General features: G+C 47.0%; 1 protein-coding gene across 3 annotated transcripts in view; it reads left to right on the top strand.

The window, feature by feature from the left end:
* WWP2 (WW domain containing E3 ubiquitin protein ligase 2) overlaps window positions 1–16,037 on the top strand; it is a 121,886-nt gene extending 105,849 nt beyond the window's left edge. For all 3 annotated transcript variants that reach the window (XM_074286091.1, XM_074286092.1, XM_074286093.1), the window contains 12 exons: window positions 339–467; window positions 1,597–1,675; window positions 2,044–2,115; window positions 2,395–2,483; window positions 4,249–4,408; window positions 6,191–6,324; window positions 6,698–6,838; window positions 11,116–11,236; window positions 12,477–12,581; window positions 13,434–13,530; window positions 13,758–13,830; window positions 14,107–16,037. In XM_074286091.1, coding sequence (XP_074142192.1) covers window positions 339–467; window positions 1,597–1,675; window positions 2,044–2,115; window positions 2,395–2,483; window positions 4,249–4,408; window positions 6,191–6,324; window positions 6,698–6,838; window positions 11,116–11,236; window positions 12,477–12,581; window positions 13,434–13,530; window positions 13,758–13,830; window positions 14,107–14,206 — 1,300 coding nt within the window. In that variant the 3' untranslated portion in view covers window positions 14,207–16,037. The remainder of the gene's footprint in view (window positions 1–338; window positions 468–1,596; window positions 1,676–2,043; window positions 2,116–2,394; window positions 2,484–4,248; window positions 4,409–6,190; window positions 6,325–6,697; window positions 6,839–11,115; window positions 11,237–12,476; window positions 12,582–13,433; window positions 13,531–13,757; window positions 13,831–14,106) is intronic.
* Window positions 16,038–19,422: the final 3,385 nt, after the last annotated feature.

Below are 19,422 nucleotides of genomic sequence, written 5' to 3'. Positions count from 1 at the left end.
CATGCTGCCCTCCAGTGCAATTGTGCAGGATCCCAGAAAGGACCATCACCCTCCCCTTAGAAGGAGAGTTGGTCAGACCATGCCCCTGTCGTGCAGACGTACTCCTCTGTCAGAGCTTTGTAGGAGGAGACAGTCTTTCTCGGACTTGGGACGATAGCCATCTCTGTCTCTCTCAGCTATGGTTGGGCCCAGCTCTGGGCCATCCTAAATAAAGGACTCTGCAGACACTGGCTAAGACCCAGATGAGGCTGAGACAAGAGAAGCCTGGGCTTGCAGAGCAGTGACTGACTTTGCTGCGTCTGTGGCCCATGGTGACACATTTCTTTTGGGTCCTGCAGGATGATCCAGGAGCCTGCCCTGCCCCCGGGCTGGGAGATGAAATATACCAGTGAGGGGGTGCGCTATTTTGTGGACCACAACACACGCACCACAACGTTCAAGGACCCTCGGCCTGGATTTGAATCAGGGTAAGTTCTTCATCCTGCTTCAAGGGCTCAATCAGGCTTTCAGAGAGGGAAGCTTTGGAGAGCATGGTAGGACAGGTGAGTTTGGGTTTGTGCTGCTTGAGAGCACCCCCTGGTGGCTAGCCTTGAAGCTCTAGCTTGGATTCCCAGGACCCCCAAAGATGTTAGACAGAAGTTACCTGGAAAGAAGGAAGGGTCCAAATACTCCTTTCTGGGTTTTGGGGGTTTCTTTAAAATAGAAGTTCTTTGCCTTTTTTGTGTCTTGGACCGCACTAGTGATCTGATGAAGCCTAAAAATGGATGAATCCCTTCTCAGGTTAAAAATCCTTACTTTAAAATGCCTAAGACCAACGCCTCTCGGAGATATCTGTGATCCCTGGAGGCAGGGGCTGGAGCAAGCCAGCTTTCCCAAGCACATTGCAGTCCCATCATTCTGTATCGAACAGTAGGAATAACCCAGAGGGCTTGTCCAAAGTTCATTTTCCCTTTTGAAAATCACTCAAATCATTCTACAGCAGATGCTCACTATATATTTGATGGACTTGAATCAGCCAGCCTGGTGGTGGTGTTTGAGGAATTCAACTCATTTCCAACTGGTTTACAGTAACGCTTCTGGGATCTCTCCAAAACGAACCTGATCTGAGCTTGCCTGGTCAGGGTTCTGGGAAGCAGGAAATCTGTGTTTCCGTGCCAGGTCTATCCCCAAATCCCACTGAAGGCCTCCTCTGTGCTTCATCATAGCCTGGTGGCAACTCTGGCTTCTCCAGCTGCCATGGCACAGTGCGAGCCCTGAGGGGTCCTACTGTGCTGGAGAGTCTTTGAGGATTGGACCAGGGATAGATTACGTGTGTGTCCCAGACCTGGGGTCGTTTGGCTCAGATGCTATTCTTTAGAAGATTACTCAGCAGATTAATGGGGGGTGGGGAAGCACCTTCCAAACAGTGGTTGTGGGGAGAGCGTTCATGCCCCTGAAGCTCTGGGGCCTTGAAGTTGCTTAATGAAAGCCACTTTCTCTTTGTCTTAGTTTCTCCATTATTAAACTAACCAAGATAAAACCTTATAGGACACAGAGAGGTAAATCGCTAGTGCTTGGGGAATTTCATGAACTCTGCAAACTCTTTATTTGCCGTAGAAATAAACAAGGCGGTTCTCCTGGAGCCTATGATCGAAGCTTTCGCTGGAAGTATCACCAGTTCCGATTTCTTTGCCATGTGAGTACGGTGTCAGTTATGTCATACTCATCTGGAAGGGCAGTCCCAGCCATAGAAATCATGATTGCTTAGTTATTTTCAGCCCCAAGTGGATGAGGAGTAATCCTATGGAGTCTTAAGAGTTTGAGGAGAGCGAACCTCTCTCATTCTGGGTAGATGGATCGTCTGTAGTTTTGACTTTGGTGGTGGAAGTGGTTTAGGGACCTGGATGTTCATTTCTAGCTGAGGTCAGGTTGACTTTCCAGGCTAAGGCTGACTGCCGTGTGGTGCCCCTGGGCTGGAATGACTTTGAGTGGTGGAGCAGTGGGGAGCAGAATAAATGAAGATCATTTGATTCCCAGCTAAAGAATGTTGTTTTCTCTTTCCAGTCAAATGCCCTCCCCAGTCACGTGAAGATCAGTGTGTCCAGGCAGACGCTTTTTGAAGATTCTTTCCAACAGGTAGGAAAGCACCGAATTGCCTGAGTTCTGCGCCTTTACCCGGGCCCAGGGATGTGGAACAGATATGCCCTTGTCCACGTGGTCTGTTGACTAGTTGAGTAAATAGGTGGAGTGGTCCAAAGGAGAGACTTTTGAAAAGGTGCTTGTTCTGTTCAAGCCAAGGCCTTGGGAGGGTCCTCAGCTTCCTGGCTAATTCTGTGCTGTGCTGTGGTTGGCGAGAGCGGGGCACTGACTCTTTTTTTGGTGGTGGTGGGGGTCTCTGTATTCTTTTCTTCTCAGATCATGAACATGAAGCCGTATGACCTGCGCCGCCGGCTGTACATCATCATGCGTGGTGAGGAGGGCCTGGACTATGGTGGCATTGCCAGGTGAGTCCGAGTAGTGGACGCTTGAGTGCGCTCATGGACGCCTGCTCCTTTTTCTTCTCTCCCTCCTTGGGGAACAAGACCCAGACGGTTTCAGATTGTATTGACTCAGGTGGACGCCTTTCTCTCTCCTGGGTTCAGCATCACATCATCTTTTGTCTCCTCCCCAGGATCCCCTTGAGTTAGCACGAAGTGTGCACCTGAAAAGAAGCCAGAGATTTCTTCCTATTTTTCAGATGGTGAAATATATTTTATACTCTTGGTACTTTAAATTCAAGCACGGCAGACATTGCGCATGTCACATCCTCTCTCCCAGATCTATTTCCCTCAAAACCAAGATCAGATAAGGCAGTGGTGTTTTTTAAAAAGAGTTTCAAGTACCATCACATACTTTTTCTATAATTTGGATCACAATTTGTAGAACAATAAATAGTATGCAGAGAAGAGGTTACAAATGGAGAGGGGAAGTTGGCGACTCAAACCCCTGCAGCCCAGAATTATTGCCCTCCTCTGTTGTCTACCTAATAGAGTAGACAGTCCTTGGGAGAAGCTGTCCTTTGTGAAAGTGCAGGTGAATGGGCAGAGAAAGGAGGCTTCTGTGCCAGTTAGGCGTGTCCTTTGCCGCTCTGGGGTGTCTCTCGCTTGGCTCTGGGTTCACTCCTCTAGCCCACCATGTCCTCTCCTTGTTGCACTTGTGTTTGTCCCACTCTAGATTATTGTTCCTTCTCCGTGGTGACCCTCCTCCTCCTCCTCCTCCTCCTCCAGGCTTTGGTTTGTGGGCTTCCGGTGTGGCTCCTGCCCTTTGTGTGTGTGTGTCTCTCTCTGTGTCCTGCCAGTGGTTTTACCCTATGGTAGGTTACGTCATGCTGTTCTACCACAGGGTAGAACCACGGACAGGATACTGGGGCGCTCTCGGCATCGGAGGAATCCTCGTCTCTCTGGCCACAAACAGCTGAGAAGCCAGGGAGGAGGGACTGAAGGAACCTGGCTTACTTATCACGGCTCCTTTTGGGTTAGCTCAAGTGCTGAGGGCTCAGTGAGGTTGGCGTGAGCCTGGTGCCCAAGGAGAGTGCAGGGAGGGGAATGGGGTTCAGGTGCACGCCCCTGAGGATGAGAGAGGCATCCTGGTGGGGAGTGGCACAGGACAGGTTCCTTGGGTACACAGGAGTACACGATATGTGATGGAAAATGCGATTGATAATTGAAACCCAGAAATTACAGCAAGGTTAAGAAACCTGTAAGGGCCTGGGAGGTAAACGCAGATAAACACGTTTTCTACTCTGCCTTTTCACCTGGGACACAGGGCACAGCTGCGTCCCCAGAGCTGGCTGCACTGGGACCAGGGAAGGGAGGAACAGGGACCCAAATCGTGTTGTAAAGAACGTGCTAGACAAATGCCAGTTGTTGTTCTTGTTGCTGCTGTTGTTATTGCTGTCATTCTGCCCATAGCCGAGGCAGCATAAGATCTGCTTATGTGGAACAGTCCCCAAGGGAAGCCTCTGCTCACGCTTGCCTCCCTGGGCTAAACCACTGTTGGGGGCTGAGGCCCTGCTCCCCCCCGCCAGTCCTTACATGTTCTCCTGCCACTTCTTTCTCGATGGAAGTCCATACGTTGCTGAGCATAGCACCCAAGGAGGATCACCGAGGCCTTTTCCTGGGACTCCTGGCTCCAGATCTTGCTGCTGAGGCTGTAGCAAAAAGTGCAGTCCAGTGTCTTCGGGATAGGCTTCCCTTTGTCCTTAGACCTGTCTTTTCTCTTCTCTCACAGAGAATGGTTCTTCCTTCTGTCTCATGAGGTGCTCAACCCCATGTATTGTTTGTTTGAATATGCTGGGAAGAACAACTACTGCCTGCAGATCAACCCCGCCTCCTCCATCAACCCAGACCATCTCACCTACTTCCGCTTCATTGGCAGGTTTATCGCCATGGTAAGGGCTCCCGGGAGGGCACCTGGGCTCCAGAGGCCCCGTCTCCCCTTCCTCCCCATGATGACCCCAGGACACATGCAGGGCTGTCCTTGCCTTGGAGAGAATGACTAGGTGAAAGGAAAGTTATGATTAAGTATGCTGAATGAGAGGGATGGCTGGGGGACTGCTTAGTCCTTCCATGAGCTTCTTCCCTGTCCTCGAATGGTTTACAAGTTTTTTGGTACTAACACCTCTTGGACTCTGGCTTAAAATGTTCATGATAAGAGGTATGTATCTAGTACTAGTCCTGGGATTCTTTCCTAGCAATTGACCCAAAACCCCTAAAAACATTATTCAAAAGGCCTGGGGACTCCTTTAACCTTTGCCCCTCTCCCCAACCCATGGACACGGTTCTACTGACCCTGCCATTCCTACCATGTTGGCCGTGCTCCTCAGAATAAGCTAGCAGGACTGGGAGGAGCCCTGTCTTCCATTGCAGAGGTACAGTCTAGTCATGCTCACCTGAGGAGCTAGTGGTGGGTGGATGCCAGTGCCCCCCCCCACAAAAGAGAATTCTTTGGCCTTGGGGTAACAATGATAGCTCTCTGCCAAACATCTTGGCAGCCTGGCCGTTGTCAGTGACCTCTCTCCCCAGCGACTGAAAGCTCACTGAGGGCAGGGACTTTGCTTTTTGCCTTTGTGTTCTCGGTGACTTGGCGTGGGGCCTGGTACCTCACGAATCCCTGTCCATTAGTTGATTGCTTCTAACTCACAACTGCTAGCTTTAGAGAGCCCAGTTCGGAGAGAGAGGAGGCAGAGGTGGCGGCCTCTGGCCCTTCAGAATTAAGTGGCAATTTAAGGCACCCATATAGCTGTAAGTATCAGGTTGGAGATGGAGAGGGTGGTAGGTAATCCGTGACTACAAAAGCATTGATTTGATTACATTGGAGCATCCATCCTTCTTGGAGGACACTTGTAAGAGAGGCCGTCTGATGGGAAAGTGCTAGTGAGATGTAATTTGGAAATGTAAAGAGTTTAGAATGGTTGTATATTATCAGGAAGGTTCAAAATGCAGAGAGTTAGGGTGTGACCAAAGGCTTCTTGGGAGGTTCATAAAGATGGCTACAGTGTGATTGAAGTCACAGGCTAGGGGCTTGTCTGACTAGGGCAAAGCCTGTCTCATCATGGCAGTGCACTAATGGGGAGCAGAGCCATCCCAGGACTGAGGGAAGGGACGTGTTCTTCCTGTGATGTCAGGCGGCTGCTTCCCTGCCTTCCTCCAGGGGCCTGAAGACCCGGTTCTCAGAGTCTCACGCCCCTCCCCCTTGTCTAGAAGTTTTTGGCCAAGGTGCTGGGCTCAGGAAGTGGGTACATTCCTTTCAGGTCTCCCAAAGGCTGCCTGCCCTGAGAGCTGACAGGACTGACCAGTAAAACCCCAGACTATTACTCACGACTGGCCCGCCAGTCCTCTCCAGTGTCTGCATTATTTTTGGCTGCCTCTGCCTCCCAGATCTTGCAGCCCGTGAGTCAGGCAGCCCCCTGGAGCTGTTTAGACAAGTGCTCTCAATAAGCCCAGGGGCAGCCAGCACCCAGGCCCTTCTGTGGGCACTGCCTAGGAGGGCAGCGCTGGTCAGTGGGCCATATCCTGGGGCTCAGAGAGTAACTCTTCCATCATGGACGGTCAGAAGGGTAGTGCTAGGGCCCTCAGTCTCCTCTCCTCAGTCCCCCTGGGTCTCTGTGGAGGCCGAGATCGACTCCTCTGCCCCAAGTGTTAGGTGACGCTGCCTGTCGCTCCTTCTCTAGGCTCTCTATCATGGAAAGTTCATCGACACCGGCTTCACACTGCCCTTCTACAAGCGCATGCTGAACAAGAGGCCGACGCTGAAGGACCTGGAATCCATCGATCCCGAATTCTACAACTCCATCGTCTGGATCAAGTGAGTGGTTTCCATTGGCAGGTGGGGCTCTGGTGCTCTTGGGGCCTTTGCCCAGGAGCTGGCCCTCGGTGTGGAGGACTTAGCTCTGCCATGCAGCTGTTTGTTCTTTGCCTGTGGAGCTAGAATGCAGAGGGGCAGGAACGAAGACTTTGTCAGCACTTTGTGCCCTAGAGCTGAGGCTGCGTGGTGGGATCCAGGCTCAGCATCACTGACCTGTGGTTTCTGGAAGTCGCCCCAATAGTGACTGGGAACCCATGGACCCTCTGGGTCCTTGGCTGTGGGCCCTGTGGGAGGATGAGGGAGCATCTTCCTGTGCTGGTCATTTCCCATGATGTAAATCTTTTTTGTTTTTCCCGGTCCCTTCCCCACCCAGAGAAAACAACCTGGAGGAGTGTGGGCTGGAGCTCTATTTCATCCAGGACATGGAGATCCTGGGTAAGGTGACAACCCATGAATTGAAGGAAGGTGGCGAGAGCATCCGGGTCACGGAGGAGAATAAAGAAGAATACATCATGTAATTCTCAAAGGATGGGGGTGGGGGGAGGGAGACTGCATTGGGGCCTCCCAGAGGAGAGTTGTTGCTGGGCCTGCCTTGGGGTGAGCTGCAGGGATGAAGGAGGGTTGGAGCTGCCATTGGGGGGGGGGCTTCATTTCCCTCTCCTATCACTGCTGCATTTTGCCAGGGTTGAGCCAGCCCCTTCAGCCAGCCTGGCCCTCGGCTTTCTCTGACACTGCATTTGTGCACTGACAGATGGAGCTGGTATTGAGCTGGTGCCATGGCCTAGTCCCCAAGGTAGGGTGGTGTCTCTGCCTCGTGCCTGTGAGATGCTAGCCACAAGCCAGGCCTTGAAAGGCAAAGGCTCCCTGGTGACTCACTTTATTGCTCTGATGTGGATAGGGCAAGTGTTGTGATCCCCATTTCATAGGCAGGGGGCTTAGCATGAAGTTCTATGGCATGCCCAAGTTAGTGTAGGTAGAGATGCAGACAGGGGCCTGCTAACCCCAAGTCCTGTGCTCCATCTGCCCACGGCAAATGCGCCCAAGCGAGAGTCTCGCCACCTGGCTAATGTGGTGAAGAAGGAAGAGTCCATACATCGCTCTGCGATCAGTCAGTCACCCAGCAAGCCTTTGTTAGGTGCTTACCACGTACTAGGCCCTCTGCTTAAGCATTGTGGATGTAGAGAAAGGCAAAAACACCTCCCCTGCTCTGGAGGAGTTCCCTTTGTAATGGGGAGACAACACTGGACCTAGAAGCTCCAGACTGGATTTAGACTGAGCCATTCTTTGTTCTTTGTGGAACAGAGGAGGAGGCCGGGCTGGGCAGCAGTAAAGTGCTTCCCTCACCAAAAGGCCGAGAGGGAAGCAGGAACTCAGGGTTAACCTTGTTTTACAGATATTCAGTGGTAGCAGGGTAGCAGACTGGTCAGTGTCCTGTCAGATGACTTGAAGATCTGGCCACTTGTGTGGTGTTCTCACTTCAGAATCCCTAGTTCTTTTTTAAAGACTTGTTTTTAATTAATCTATTGAATTTTAATCTCTTTTTCACTGAATAATTTTGGATACTTAAGAAATATATTGGAAAAGTTTCAGCCCTTTGAGGTAATAAAGTCCCCCATGCCTGGATTTTCAATGAGAAGAAAATGCCTCAAATGAGAAATGTGACTTTTCTTCTCTGACCACTCTGCCTCCTTCTCTCCTCCCTCCCTTGCTTGTTCCCAGCCTTTTTTCCCCTCCCTCCCCCTCCCCCTTACCCTTATTAAAGCTTCTGTGGTGGGCTCATTCTGGTGGTGATATAGTCTCAGGTCCCCAACCTTTCTTGCAAGCTCTTCTGCTGCTTCACTCCCAAAGAGCCTGGACCATCTGTGAATCCTGTCTCTGAATGTGGCCTCCTGCCCTTCTCCTATCTCACTCTGACCCACTCTGTCCTTCTTATGCACTGGGATTTCCAGGCCTTACCTTGTCCTACTTGTTACTTCCCTTCCTACTTACATGTCCTACTTCTCTCAATCCAGCAATGCCTTTTTAATTTCCTCTCTTATCGGGACACCATCCAATCACTACCCTAAAACTCCTTACCTCCAGACCACTTGAATTTTGCCTTTGTAGGGCTGGACGGATTGTCTATTGAACTCTTCTCTACCCACCTTGTCATTCCCAGGATCTCTCTCCATCAACATTGTTTTGTCCATTCTCTTACCTACGCTGCCGATCACTTATAGACAGAAAAAGGCTTGAAACTCTTGGTTGGAATCATTGCCCATTAATAGTAATTAATGGGGACTCCATTACTTCAGAGCATTTGTGTTATTCACATGTTATCACCTACTTATTGAATTTCTCATAGGCATTGTTTCATTTTTCTCACATTCCTCCGTGACTCACTTCACTTGCCTCCTATTTTCTGGGAAAGGGAGTGCTCAACACAACTACCCAAGACAAGAAGACTTTCACTTCTTGTACACTCTAACAATCATAGTTTTATTATTATACTTAATATTTATTGATGTTTTTATTCTCTTTCTTATATTGGCTTAATAAATATTTCCATTAGGGCAGCTAGTTGGTGTAGTAGATAGAGCACCAGCCCTGAAGTCAGGAGGATCCGAGTTCAAATTTGGCCTCAGACACTTAGCACGTCCTAGCTGTATGACCCTGGGCAAGTCACTTAACCCCAATTGCCTCAGCAAAAAAGAAAAAAAAAATCCTTTTTCAGTCTTTTCAGTCTGCTCCACTAGCTTTTCTTCCTTCTCCCAATCTTGCCTAAAAAGAGGTTGCTGTCTCTTCACACTATCCTATTTCTACCACCAAGCCTAATAGTCCTTGATCACACTCATCTCCATTCACTCTCCCTCCCTTTAGGGTGCAACTTTCCTCCTCTCTACTGAAATTATTCTCTCAAGGGTCACCAATGATCACCCATTGCTAAATGCCATTACTTTTTTTTTTCCCCCCATGTATCATTCTCTGCTCTTTCTGCAGAATTTAACATAACTGCCTTCTCTTTCTTGATCCTTTATTCTTTGTTGGACTTCTGTGACCAAAGAAGATCCTTTACTTTTCTTCTCTCCCCTAAATGTCACCATTCCTCAGGACTCTGCCCTTGCCTGTCTCTGTCTTTATCTTCCTCTCACTGTTTTACTTTTTAAAGACTTTCATAGAGGAAGTCTTTAAAATATAATTATTATGTGAATTGTAATCAATCATAAGGTAATTATTATTTTCCCTCTATTCCTCTTCCTTGGCTATCTCATCCATTCTCATAAGTTTCATCTGTTTTATCATCATGTGAATGATATTTATTGTTTGACTCTTCATGAACCCATTTGGGGTTTTCTTGGCCAATATCCTAGAGTGGTTTGCCACTTCCCTCTTCAGATCATCTTACAGATGACAAAACAGAAACACAAAGTATTAATCGATTTTTCCAGAGTCATATAACACTAGTAAGTGACTGAGGCTGGTTTTGAATTCAGGTGTCCCAGACCCCAGAGACAGTACTCTATCTACTGAGTCATCTAGCTGTCCCTGTGGATGATTTTCAAATCTGTTTTTGTGGCTTTGACTTCTTTCAGACTTCAGGCTTGTAATTGCAACCATCTATTGGACATCTTCCTTGCATGTTCTGCTGGCATACCTTAAATTTGGCATTTACAAACTGAACTACTCATCTTTCAACTCTAACCATCTCGTCCTTCCCAGTTATTCAAGCTTGAAACCTTGTATTTATTTTCAGTTCTTTCCTTTTCCTTGTTTCTTCCTTTTTTTCAGTACATCATTAAATTCTGTAGAATGTACCTCTTTTCACAGTCACTATTTGATCACTCTTGTTTAGACCTTTATTACATCTTCCAATAGTGTCTTAGCTAGACTTTCTGCCTTTTGCCTCATTTCTAATCTTTTTAAATACTATAGTACAATAAGATTAATCTTCTTAATGCATGTCTTCGTCATATTTTGCAATAAACTGAATATAGTTTAGACTTCTTAGCTTCATGACCCTTTTTTGTCTTATAATAGATCTATCTTTCATGTATTCTATGCAGTTAAGTTGGGCGACACATTCTCATAGCCTTCTTCTCTGGGATGGTCTCTCCATCATCTCTGTTTCTGAAAATCCTACTTACCCATCCATGAAAACTAAGGTTAAATTCTCTTTTTTCCCATGTAATTTCAGTTTATTTACCACTTAGGCATGATCTCACTGAGCACTTAACTTTTTTCAAACAATAAATTTTTATTGATACATATTTTTTACATATCCCCAAATTTCCTTCTGTATAGTCCTCCTGCCTCCCTCTCATAATCACACTTTATAATTTTATTTTTTCAGAAGAAAAAGAGAAAATTACAAAATAATCAGTTAAAAAAATAAATAAATAAAATCTGGCAACTGTGGACTTCTCACCTCCGTAGAGCAGTGAGGGGAGGTGTCTTCTCATGACTTAAAATATTTTTATCTCCCTTCTATCCTTATAATGCAACACTATCACATTGTATGGTTGTCTTATCTCTCTTCTTGAATTATAAGCTTTGTGAGGGTGGGGATTGTGTGATTTATTCAGTTTTGTATCTCAGACTCTATAGGGCCTTTCACAAAGAACACATAGTAAATGTTTGATTTAATGAATGAGTAAAATGTGTGCTTCTGGAGGACAGGGTTGAATCCAGGTGTACTCCATTGCCTACATGGGTTGGGACATGTAAAATAATTCTATGCGTGCTAGAGAACCTGAGAAAAAGGGTTAGAGACTCAACTTATTTGGTTGCTGATGGGCCAGTTTTTGATTTTAGGTTGCTGACAGATTGGAGGTTCACCCGAGGTGTAGAAGAGCAGACCAAAGCTTTCCTGGATGGCTTCAATGAAGTGGCTCCATTGGAATGGCTCCGCTATTTTGATGAGAAGGAACTAGAGGTGAGATCCTTGAGCTTCTTGTGGCTCTTTTGTTTTTAAGTAACTGAGAGGTCATAATTTGCTTCTGGGGAAATCCCCTCTCAATAATCAGAGCTTCATAGTTCTTTGGAAAAGAACAGGATTTAAAGCTCAGGTAGCTAAGGCTGAGTCCCATCTTTTGCCATCTGTGATTTAAGAATTTGAGACTAAATAAATACTTCTTAATCTTTATGGCCTCAGTTTACTCACCTGGAAAAGGAAGAGGTCTGACTAGCTAACTAGGCTCCTTGAACTCTACAGATGTGATTTTCAGGCCCCAGGTTAATATGCTTGAGGGTTTCCCAAGTCAGGTAGGTGTAGCTTGTGACCCTTTCTGGGCTACTTATTTGTAGAGACTTCTTTTTTTTTTTTTTTTTGCTGGGAGATTGGCCCTTCATATCCAGAGGTTGCTTTTATAACAGCATTGCCCTTTTAGAACTTAGATTCATCCCTAGAAAGTTAGCAAAAGAGGCTTCTGAACAATCAAAATATATGTTAAAAAGTCCATCAATTAAATAAATCATTTTTACTCTACTCATGAGCAGCTTTTAGACCCTCATTCAAGGCCTGTTTTTTCTGGTTTTTTGATTTGGTATTTGATTTTTCAGTCCAGTAGCATCAGAACAACAAATTAAAAATTTTAGGGAGGAGAGCGGCTTGGGCCTGGTACAGTGACAATAGCAAAAAATTATAGCTGATAGCCTCTTGTCAAATAAAGGCAGAAAACTTATTAAAATACATGAGAATTTGGAAAGTTTCAAACACTTGAAATGAAATTCATGAAAATTTGAGGTTCTTTGGACAGGGGCAGACATCTGTCTGCAGGCATTAGGAGGTTCTGAGGGTGATAGAGTACAGTAATTGATAGTTATCATGTTTGTCCAGAGTCAGCAAGAAGAGGTTATATTATAACCAGAATATTTTGTTTAGGAAAACATAGAAATAATGTATTTTTTATTTTAGAAGGATTTTCTATCAAATGGTTAAAATTAAAGCCTTGGTCCTTGAAGGGGATAAATCCCAATTGAGAAATTAATAAATGCACATAACTTTACAGTTCTAACAGACCCTTTTCCAGTAGGGGCCCGTAGCTATTCAGGATATAGAGAGCAGCACTTGCCCCCACCCCAGCTCTTGCCCTCTTGGTTTGGGTATTAGCTCTGACGCTAATTCTCCAGGGAACTGGCCCTAATGTTGATGGGTCTCCTCATCTGTCTCCTAGTTGATGCTGTGTGGCATGCAGGAGATTGATATGGCGGACTGGCAGAAGAACACCATCTATCGTCACTATACCAAGAACAGCAGACCCATTCAGTGGTTTTGGCAGGTGAGTCTTGGGGATAGGCCCCTGCTTCTTTAAGGGAGGGATGGATAGGCAAAGTGGACATGGAGCATGAACCCAAGAATCCTTCCTAGCCCAAAGCACCTTGTGCTGCCCTTTCGCATCCTCTCCCATTGCTTCCCTACCTCTTAGCCCTTGTGCTGATGGCTTGTGCAAAAACACCTACCCATAGACATACATACTTGTATTGTCTGTGGCTGTTTGTCCTCAGGCTTTCAAATGTGGTTCCTTGGAAAGGAAGTGCGAAGCTCTCTTGGCCTGGAGAGGCTCTGGCATGGCAGATCTAGGGTGATAAGTAGAAGTTAGTGGTCACCTTCCTTCCAGTTCTAGTCACTGGTGTGGAGGAGGCAGAGCACTGGACAAGGCTGGAAAGGAGGAAGCATTTGCTAGTCAGTGACTTCCCTACTAGTCGGTCAGGAAGAGTAGACACTTCAGAGAAATGGGATGGACTTTCAGACCTGGACTTTGTGAGTTTGAGTGCTTTCTACATTAAAGATCCAAGATTAGCCAAGGTTAGGGAGTTTTCTTCTCATGCTCTATGGGCTTGATTGCTGCTGGAAGGAGGCTGACCTGAAGGCTGACGGAGAGATCCCAGGGGGCCCAGGACTACCTTGTGCGTTGCTGTTAATGTTCTGCAGTTCTGTTCTTTGGGAGAGGGCTAACTTAGGGTGTCCAACACTGTCTCATCTTCTTGGGGATACTGTCGTGTCTCAGGGCAGAGAAAAGGATCTCTCTAACTCTTTTTCACTTTGGCTGTTTCATTGGGTTGTTGCTTAGGATGGAGTTTCTGGGGCCCAGCATCTTGTCTGATTGGACTCCATTCTTTTTGGGTTTCAGGTAGTAAAGGAAATGGACAACGAGAAAAGGATCCGCCTCCTGCAGTTTGTCACCGGCACCTGCCGCCTGCCTGTGGGAGGATTTGCTGAACTCATCGGTTGGTATTTTAGCCCCTGCGGTGTGGGGACCAGACAAGGAGAGGGGGGACCAAAGATGATAGCTCATAGGCTCAGAAGCTGGGGAATCCCAGAGTTCCATAGGCTCAGGTACAGTGATACTAGGATGGTCATGGCCTCAGTTGCTTAGAAATATTGGAACTGCCATGAATGGGGCTGGGGCAGTTTTCTATGTCACTAAAACCTGTGTTTTTATCATGGCCACTAGGCAGCAATGGACCCCAGAAGTTCTGCATTGATAAGGTGGGCAAGGAGACCTGGCTGCCTCGGAGCCACACCTGGTAAGTCTGCTTCTTTGGAGAAGGTGCCAGGGGAACATGGAACACCCCGACAAGATGGGCTTGAGGCGTATACTTGATTGGGGGTTCCCCCTGTTCTGTTCCTGTACCCCTTTCTGAAAGCAAGCAGTGGGCTGTAGACTGGCCCAGAAAGATGAGCCCAAAGTGCTCAAGTGTGGTCTGTCTGATCTGTCCTCCGCTTTGAGTGGGCGGCCTCCAAGGGGAGAGTCCAAGGCCCCTGGATTTTCACTGACAGCATTGTTCCTTTTTTCTTGCCAGCTTCAACCGTCTGGATCTTCCCCCCTACAAGAGTTATGAACAGCTGAAAGAGAAGCTACTCTATGCTATTGAGGAGACAGAAGGTTTTGGACAAGAGTGATGAAGAGCAGCCCCCTCTTGAGTTTCCTGCCATGGCTGGGCAGTCACTAGGTCCTGTCCTTGTGGCAGCAGGACATTTGACACTCAGGAGGTCCCCGGCAGGGGGTGTGGTGAGGATCTCTAACTCTCCTAGCATTGGCAGATTTTCCAGGCCCTCATGCCTGAGCTCCTGTTCCCCACTCTCGGCAGCCAGCTACTGGGAGATTGGAATGGCACCTGGGGTTACCCATTGCCCCTCTTCTCACAGTGGATGTGCGCGTGTGCATGTGTGTGCGCATGTGTGAGGGCCCCAGAGGGCCAGAATCTCCTCAGTGAAGGTGTTCCCACTTTTTCCAGTGCTGGAGAATCCCATTTGTGCAGGTGGGGGAGGAATCCCTATTGTCGCTGGACCAAGCAATTGATCAGAAGAAGAGGTGATGAAAGGGATAGGTTGGGGGGTTTCCTTTGCCTTTCCCAATAGGAGAAATTTTGATGTTTGAAATAGAAGTTTTAAATTTTTTTAGTGATTCAATTAAATTGAATGTGAGAGTGAGGGATTTGGAATAGAGCCTGTGGGTCAGGCTGGGCCTGTCCCCCCACCTCCGTATGAGTCCCGCAGGGGCTTGGGTGGCCATACTCAGCACTCCAGCTCCCTAGGGTGGAGGAGGAGGGGAGGCCACTGCAGAGGTCATTCCTGATTAACATATTGTGGGTTTTTGTTTGTTCCTTTTGGTGTGATGCTGCTGTTGCTCCATAGAGCCCTAGCTCTGGGTTTGGCTGGGACTTTTGGGGAACCAGGCCTCTAGGGCTCAAGTTCTCCCCTCCTCCCTCTCAGGAACATAGGTCAAGGTCTTCTGAGTCTGGTTCTGGCCTTAAGAGGACTGCCGAGACTAGGGGTGGCCAATTCCCTAAAAGCTCCCCTGGGTCCGGGCCCAGCTCGGCTGGAGAGATGCCCACCGGCTCGTTCAGCTTCCCTCCCCCCACCCCGGGTCCTTGGGCATCTGCCTGTGCAGGGGCTTCCATGAGTGAAGCCTGACACCTAGGGGCCCTTCCCCAGCTCTTCAGTGTGCCCCATTATCTCCTGTTAGGGAGTGCTATGGGGAGTGGCAGATTTGGATGGCGAGGATGGTCTTCATTCTTTTTGCCCCCACCAAACAAAGCTCCTTCCTCAATGTGCCAGAAAGGAAGATAGGAAGTGGTACCTTTTGCCCCAACATCTGGACCCACATTTCCCTTTCCCCTTTTGCCTCCTTGGTCCCCAAAGGCTCCTGATGCCCGAGGATTCTGCTTCTCGTTTTGTTCCTTGTATCTGAACATGCTGCTCCGAAGGCCTCCTTAACTCCCGGAGCCCCCAGATGCCTCTTCCAGCTGCTCCTTGCCCACCCTGCCCTGTGCCATAGGGTTCTAGCTTTAAAGGGTTCTTTGGCAGCTGCTTCCTGGCTTGTTCCCCTTGTGGGGACCTGAGCCCGGCAGCTCTGTGATGATGTGTGTCGTGTCTTCCTTCGAATGACGCCTAGCTTGGGAGGGGGGACCAGCCCTTGTTTTCTCACTTGTTTGCTGTGTTGTACTGCAACCCCCTTTGATCCCGCAGGCTGCCGCTGCTGGGGCTCCCCGCCTTGGCCATGAGGTGTCAGTTTTAGGGATGTGTGTGTGTGTGTGTGTGTGTGTGTGTGTGTGTGTGTACGCACCTGCGTGCGTGTGCTTGTATGCGTGTATATATGTGTATATAAATGAAGTGTCTGTAAAAAAAAATCCTCCTTCTGTAGCAGCGGGCTGGTCACCAGCTCATTTTGTAATACCCCTCCTGCCTCAGTAACGCTGATCTCTTGTGCAATAAATAATCAGCAGCTGCAGGTTGTATTGGTGTGGAAGTCAATGGAATCATTTACTGCCCCTTCTGGGAAGAGGGTGGGTGCCCCGCTCACCTCGCCATTCTGGGAAGCAGGCCTGAGTCACTCCTTGGGCTCCCAGAGCTCAGGGTCAGCTGCTCCTGCCCCCTCCAGACATTTCTGGCCTCACATCAGTATACATACCAGGGTTTTTTGTTTCAAAGCAAGAATTTGGTGTTAAACTAGGGTGGGCAAACTAGCATGTTTCATTGAGAATAATGGCTCTGCAGTATCCACGTCAGACTTGCAGAGTCTTTTTGCTTGGGTAGGGTTTCAAAAACCAATGGCGTAAAGGTCGGACTGTTGAAGGTTGGTGGGTTGGGCTCTGAACTTTCTCCTAAGATGCTTTCTCTGAAGTATGGCCTCTTCTAATTGAGGGGTGGGGCAAAGGGGGCTGGGGAAACACAGATGTTCAGCTATAGCATCCAAAGGGAATTGGTATATATGGCTTCCAGGTGTGAGGGAGGCCAGAGAAAAGCTGCTTGAGCTGAGGAGTGTCATTCATGGAACGGGAAGGCCGAAGACCGGCGTCACTGCATTGCGGATTGCTGAACACCACCTTGTAAAGGTGGCTAAGTTACCAAGGCATCTGTTAAGTCAAAGGGTTCCCATTCTAATAAGGTAACCGAGGATTATCTATTGACTACCTGCCTCTTTAGGTTCTTGTGAGGAGGGTTTTATAAAGGATGATTTTTTAAAAACTCAAAAAGCACATTGACATAGTGCCTTAAGATATGCAAAGATGCTGTACAAATTTTATCCTCATGACAAACTTGAAAGGGAGGTGCCATTATACTCCCCCTTTTATAGATGAAGGGTAGATGACAAGGAGTCACAGCTAATAGCTGAGCAACAGTTGAGCTGGTGTCTTTTTCACAAAGGGGCCTTTCTCTGCCTCTCCTCATCTCTAGGATACTAATGGAAGACTATTATCCATCATCTCCCACCATGTGGTGAAGTTACTGCCAGATGGGACATTGCAGTAATAACAATACCCAATATTTTGCACAGGATTCAGTATAATCCCAAGAATATCCACATGCATTATTAGTCTGGTTGGTTAACCCCAGAACAGTGAAAGTCTCTGGAGGTCACTTTTTATTGACATTGCAAATCATGTAAACCGACTGAGCTTGACTTGTTAAAGGATTTTTGGGTCCGGGCTGTTTAGGAAAATAGTTAAACCTTCATTTTCCTAATTGATGGGAATCATGGGATATTGCTGCTTATGATGTTTCGAAGCCCTAGTTCTGTTCTCCTTCCTGTGTTACAGCAGTGGATCGTTTTATCTTGGAGAATTGTGTCATTTCTGGGTAACAGTGCTCATAGAATCCATATCCTAAAGTAAGCAAGTACTTCTCTTGTTAAATCCAGGAAAAGTCTCCATAGGGCTACATAAAACATAAAAATCATTTCTCTGTGGACCCTCTTTTAACCTCATCATGTCAAGTATTCAAAGACATTTTCAAAAACTTACTTGCACTTGCAATCTATGAGAGCCAGTGCCCACGTTGTCAGGGTGGAAAACCTGAGGCCCACAGGTCTCCATCTCTGAGTTGAGAAAGAGACAAGCACTAATTCTGTCAGGCTTTCTGGGCGCTAATTTCTTTGTATCTTCCTCTCTGGTGATGGGGCAGTTCTTGACTGGAAGGTGCTGACAGCAGTTTATGTCTTTGCCAGTCCAGCAGAGGTGTCAGCTCTTGGACTGTCCAGGTGCGTCTAAAGAAAACTGTGAACATCTGCTTGCAAGGGGGCCCCTTACAACGGCGCCTTAAAGACTTTGGAAAAGATTTGTCACATACAGATTGTCCAAAGTCAAGCCCATGATCCCTGCCTGCCAATGAAAGCATTGCCCATTTGGGAGTTTGGCCCAGAAAGCATGGCAGCTTCATGCAGGGCTTTTAGCTGAGGAGTTATGTTTATCCTCTGGGTGGAGGGATAAAATGAGGCATGGCTTACGTGGATTAATAGGAACCATTTTGAGAAAGGTCATATCTGACGTGATAGCCAATGTAGAACATCATTCACATTTTCCTGGAGCTCTGCTTACCACCTGATAGAATTAGTAGTGCTTGTCCCAACACGGAGAATCAGGAGATCCCAGGAGACCAGCAGAATGTCTGTAGCCTCCTCCCCTAAAGGTAATTTTTAGAAGGAAGATGGCAGAAAGGTAACCCGACAGCTGGAGCTGTTTATCTCACTAAAGAAAACTTAGTCATAGCTTCACCTCAAAACAGAAATTAATTTGATTCAAGGTCACATAAATCATTGATTTCAAACTTGGCTCTTGAAGAGGACATAGAATAGGGCAGCTACATGGTGCAGTTAGTCAAGAGGACCCAAATTCAAATTCAGCCAACACAAACTCTGTGATCCTCGGCAAGTCACAACCTCAATTTGCCTCACCAAAAAAATAAATTAAAAAAAAGGACAGAGAAAGGGAGGAAATGTCCCTAAAACAGTATTGTTGCAGTAAATATGTTCCTTGAGAGATTTAAGATATATCACAATGTAGAGATATGGCAAAATAATTTAATAATAGGTTGATAGCACAATAGAAAGTGTGTTAGATTTGGAATGAGAGGACCTGTGTTCCTAGCCTCTTTTCTAGCCCCCAGGTTTCCTCTTCTGTTAAGTAGGAAGGTTGGACCATTTGGTCTCTGATGTATTGTCCAGCACTAATCTATAGTTCTGTGAGCCTATGTTTGCTTCTTGCAGAAAGTGGAGAAAGCAACAATGGGAAGTGCTATTATAAGGGGCATCACAACAAAAGTCTAGGTCTTGGGGTGGAAAGGATGCGGGAAATTCCGTGAGTAGAAGTGAGCACTCCAATTTAGAACTTGTGGTAAAGTAAAAGAGAAAAGCTCAGTGAATTTTGGTTGACATGCTCCTTCAATTTGGGGAAAGTAGATTTCAGAGGGTTCACAGAATAAAATGGTCCACAGGGGCTAAAATGCTTACAAGGTAGCCCAAGTAGAATGGGAAGTTCTCAAGGATGAAATTATGAAGACACAGAGAAAAGATTTCAATGAAGACGAAAAGGGAAAGTCTAAGGAGACCAATGTAGATATACAGGGAACTCAAATGAGCCATGCAGGTTTGTTTAAAAGAAATAAAAAAGATGGAAGCAATGGCAGGTAACAGAGGAGGAATATGAAAGTATGTCATGGTCCTGTGAGAATAAGATTAGGAACTTTAATGGATTATCCTCTCTGGCTTCCAATCGTGTCTGTCTGGCCCATGACACAAATGCAAACTATCCCAATATATGAAGTACTATAAAAAAAGTCCAATTCCTTTGGTTGTCTAGACCAATTTGTTCAAAAACTAAGAGAAAGGAATTTCCCAG

Source organism: Sminthopsis crassicaudata, chromosome 2 (assembly GCF_048593235.1).
Source record: "Sminthopsis crassicaudata isolate SCR6 chromosome 2, ASM4859323v1, whole genome shotgun sequence".
Taxonomy (NCBI): domain Eukaryota; kingdom Metazoa; phylum Chordata; class Mammalia; order Dasyuromorphia; family Dasyuridae; genus Sminthopsis; species Sminthopsis crassicaudata.
The sequence above is the reverse complement of the archived record's forward strand: the minus strand, read 5'-3'. Positions and strand labels throughout refer to the sequence as shown.